At 28.5% G+C, this 4952-nt stretch overlaps 1 protein-coding gene across 1 annotated transcript; it reads right to left on the bottom strand.

Annotated features, from left to right (window-relative positions):
• Positions 1-1078: 1078 nt before the first annotated feature.
• Positions 1079-4362, bottom strand: LOC108751941. The gene is made up of 5 exons (XM_018492437.1): positions 3934-4362; positions 2607-2785; positions 1857-2524; positions 1678-1777; positions 1079-1262 (listed from the first exon to the last, which is right to left on the bottom strand). Exons 1-5 carry the CDS (start codon positions 4188-4190, stop codon positions 1132-1134), a joined length of 1335 nt encoding a protein of 444 aa, XP_018347939.1. The 5' UTR covers positions 4191-4362; the 3' UTR covers positions 1079-1131.
• Positions 4363-4952: the final 590 nt, after the last annotated feature.

The following is a 4952-nucleotide window of genomic DNA, read 5'->3' as shown; positions in this document are numbered from 1 at the left end:
ATATAGATATAAATAACAATTAAAATTAATTACAATTTATTAAAATTTTAAAAGTTTTAATAAAATTAATGTTATAATTCATTTTAATTCATTCTACTTATGAAAGGATATTAGATAACATAGACAATATAATTTCGAAATGTGTTACAAGGAATATATATAAGTCCCAATTTCACGTAAAACTCGCTTTTAAATCTATTTGGTAATAAAGTCCCTAATCCGCAAATAAGTGGTGCATTATTTTTTTAAATTTTTATTAAGTAAAAAATATGATATTTAGATTTTTATTTTCATGAGAATCAAGTATAATCTAATTAAAGACAATAACATTATGACGAACACTAACTGCTAATACTACTAGAATAAATTTCAAATTCTATTACTACAGTAAAAAAATTTAAGTTAAAAATTTAATATTAAGAAGTATTAAAAATTTTTCTTTATCTCATAAAAAAATATTTGTATGTGCGTCTGTTGAATATGAAATATGTCAACACTAAAATAATAATTTGAATATATATATTTTTTAATTTGCGAAAAATAGTTTATAATAAAATATTTATTGAATTATTTGCATGAATCGAATTATAAATTAAATGACAAAAAAATTTATGTAGTTCTATAATTATGTTCTTATAATTTTAATAATAATTAATTTATTACTTTATAAAGTAATTCGATACGAATTTATTTAGGAAAACTCACCTTGTGTGTGTAAATTATACATATTAGACATGTGTAATAATATTTATTTAATATTTCAATATTTTTTCTCTCTAAGATGTGTAATAAAATAAAAAAAAATTAACTGTTAATTTACTTACACATAAATAAATATTATAAACCGTTTATAGAATTAATGTATAGTTCAATAACTTAACATGTTTTGTATTATGAACTCAGTATTAGTATAAAATTAGATCGCATATTAATGCAAATATCAAAATTTATTAAATAATTTTTTAAAATATAACGTATTAAAATCAAATACTCAATCTGAACGCGTACACAATTCTGAATGCATAGAAAATTATGTAAATAAAAAAGTTAAACATAAAATAAATACACAATTGCGTTTTAAACAGAATGAGAATAAAATATAGGAACAAATATTCATAAAACAGAAGATTACTAAATTAGACGTGGTTCTATCATCTGTGAATAATTAAGTATAAGTGTTTCTCCATCAGGTTGACTTTTAGATTCTTCTTCTGAGAGAGAAAACTTCCCGAATGGCACTTCCTGAATTTCCTCTTTACCATCTGTAAATAAAAAATTTTTTTTCAAATATATAGTTAAAAATATACATAATGGTCAGTATTTATAAGTCGGTATTTGTTTATATGGATAATAACTAATGCACTTTTGAAACTTAAAGTAAGACAGATAAATGTTTGAGAGCTGTAGCAGAAAGCTGACTTATAATCTTAATGGCCATTCTATAAGCCATTAGTCATAAATCAGAAATTACAAGTTGGAAATTGACGACTGTAATTGGTCAATTCCAGCTTCTAACTTCTGATTTATAACTAACGGCTTATTGTAGAATACGTGTTTGGTAACGCACCAGAACTGTCTTATGTCTTAAAGATCAGCATCTTAAGATATTACTTAAGACATTACTCAAAACGACCTTAGAATAAGAACAGACTGTGAATACTAGCTAATGTTACATACGGAGTATTCGAAGAGTATAATTTCCCTGTACACAAGCTACTACTTCGGCCAAAACAGAGTTAGATACTTGAGGTGTGTAATCTGTACCAATCTTTAAAGTCTGAAATTTAATACTGTTTAGAAAAAATATAGTTAATTTAATAATATGAGATTATTAAAATATAATATGAGATACATACTTTGAAAGCAATAATATCATTAACTTGCGGTTTTCTAGTCATTATTGGAACCTTTTCTAGATCAGCATACAAATTTTTATAATTTTGTATTTCCTTCTTAGATTCTTTACTACATAAATTTTTTTCTGTACTATCTTCCATAATTTTATTTACATTTTTGCTTATCTCATCATTTAATACATTTTCCGTTGTAATATCGTTTTTTAATTTTTTATTTATAAAGGTTATTGGCGTTAAGCTTTGTCCTAATGCTAAAAGCGTAGAAAGATCTTTAGAAGACGATGTTTCATTTAACTCAGAATGATTTCTAGATGCTTCTTGTACTGCTATTTGTCTTGCAATATTATGTTCATCACTTTCTATATCATCAAATCGTATATGTTTTCCCGATGGAATAATATAGGAATCTATTATTTTTGGTTTCTTTAATTTTGGCTCTTTTGATATGTTTTCTTCAATTCTATTAGAAGGCGATACAATGAACTGAGATTGATTTTTTGGTTTTCGTTTTCGCACTCTTTTCCTTTTTGTAATGGATACAATCGAATCTATCCCATTACAATTCTCTGTTAAATTATCTGTAGTTTTAAAATCTGTATCCTCTTCACTACAATTGACTACTGTATCACTGATTACACTATAGAATGGCATATCTTTTGTGGTATTATCTGAAATAAAAACAATTAATTATGTTACAAAACAAAAATTTCTTTTATTTTACATAGTACAGCATAAATAAAACAAATTAACTTATTGAAGCTGGTTGTGTATTATTCAAGGTATCGTTAAATGTATTTTGTACAATTATTTCCTGTTTTCCTGTTTTAATATTTGTTGCTGTATGCAGGGCCTGCTTATCAAATATAGAAACATGATTAGTTTCTACAACAGCTAGAGCTTCGTTATTTATTCCAGATCCAGGAACTACTCTGTAATTTATCAGATATTATTAATAAAACTACACATAATTAATTTAATCAATCGCTGTTATGCATTATCTAAAATATGCAGTCAAGGGAGCACGGACTCTTGCATAACACATAAGACATAAGAAATCCAATCAATTATGACCATTCTACAATAAGCCATTAATCATAAATCAGGGTATCAATCATGAAACTTATTCCTAGGATGGAAAGTAAAAAATGAAAATTTTTACCATTGGAATTAATGGAGAAATTTTTCATTTTTCACTTTCCATCCTAGGGATAAAGTTTCATGATTGATATCCAGAAGTTAGAAGTAGGAAATTGATTGACTGTGATTGGTCAATTTCCAATTTCTAATTTCTGATTTAACTAATGTAGAATGGCCAGTACATTTTCTTATGCATTATGTGTTATGTGCTATGTAAGAGTCTGTGCTTTCCATTTCAAGTGGGGATTATTGTATTGTATTTTATTTTGTTATCTCTACTATAGTCTATTGTATCATATTTTATGTCTATTACTCTATTGTCTTTTTCATAAAGCTTCGCGATAAACTAAATTAAACTAAACTAATCATGATTTTCTTTTCTTCTATCTCTTTCTCTGATCCATATTTTAGCTACTCGACAGTTAAATGATCCTGAAAGAGAGAACGGAAAAAAAAAAGTGAGATAGAAATTTAGATAGCATTACTGGCCTAGTTTCCACGGAGGGTTTAACTCGGATCAGAATGTAATTAAGTCAAGCATTCCTCTGTCGTTCAACTGTAACAGGGGAATACTCGACTGTAGTTGGTTCTTATATTCTGATCCGAATTAAACTCGGTGGAAATAGGCCATTGAGCAACTTACTTATTTCGCGCATACGTACTTCATTTTGGCCAACATAAAATCAAGAGTTGCACTGCTGTATATACTGTAGTGTATTCGTAGCCTATGACAGATTTCATAATCTTAATAGTCGTCAATTTTAACTTAATATCAGAGATTCGCCAGACCAACCTAACTTTTTTTCTTACAGATTCTTTTGTTTTGTGCAAAAACGCGTCGAATGAGTCTAATTTTATCAAGATCGGAGGTGAGAATCATGTTCTAAATAAATACCAAAACGTTAATAAAACACAATTTAAGATACAATACAATACTAACAGAATTGTCTCATTCTCCTTAAGTATTCTCACATCCTCTATTGGCGGCAGGTATTCGGTGTCATTCAGCAACAAATGGAATGGTTCCGCAATATTGAACAGTTTACTAATATGTTGCTTCAAATGATTGATCTGCTGAATTTTCATTCCATCGACGAAGATCCAGCAGGACCGACGTGCATCATAGAAAAACTTAGAAAGATCAACCTTCAACCGAAAATGTGGACGCTTTGTTATGTCATTTTCCATAGTTATCATTGCAAAACGTTGATCAACTTTTTTTATTAGCCCGACACTTCGAAAAACCTCGAACTCGTAATGAATTTTTTCTTTTTTTTTTTAGATTGTAAGCTGGTTCACGCCACAAAACCAACAACATCCCCGGCCGGTGTAAGAGAAAAGTGATAAATCTGAAGCAACCGGGTACGCCAGTAACGCCACCTGGAGAGAAGCCTGGAAGAAGAGTTAGGGGCTCCGCATAATAAAAGGAACAGAACAGTGAATAAGAATTTCAACCTATCAGAAATCATGTATTGTGGAATACACAGTTTCTGATAGGTTGAAATTCTTATTCTCTGTTCCTTTTATTGTGCGAAGTCCTTTAAAGCCCCTCCCAAACTCGAAAACAGCCAGGGACTTCGCACAATAAAAGGAATAGGAAACAGAGACCAGAGAATAAGAATTTCAACCTATCAGAAACTGTGTAATTCATAATATATGATTTTTGATAGATTAAAATTCTTGCACCCGTATTTATAATCCTTCCTTATTTTAAGGATAGAGGAAGCCTCCATGAAGAATTCCTCGATTCTCCAAGGCTTTCTTGTTTTATAAATGGATCTCAAGTCTGCCTTTCCGAAGAAAAGAATATTTTAGAGATTTTAGTAACCTACTAAAGGCAGAGAGTATGTCATAATATATAGTATATGCAAACCTAATATCATAAATTACGAATAATAAAGATTATAAAGACATTGTTAATTAAATAAAGTTGTGATTAAGCATTTTGATATAATAATG

Source organism: Trachymyrmex septentrionalis, unplaced genomic scaffold (genome assembly GCF_001594115.1).
Source record: "Trachymyrmex septentrionalis isolate Tsep2-gDNA-1 unplaced genomic scaffold, Tsep1.0 scaffold53, whole genome shotgun sequence".
NCBI lineage: Eukaryota > Metazoa > Arthropoda > Insecta > Hymenoptera > Formicidae > Trachymyrmex > Trachymyrmex septentrionalis.
The sequence above is the reverse complement of the archived record's forward strand: the minus strand, read 5'-3'. Positions and strand labels throughout refer to the sequence as shown.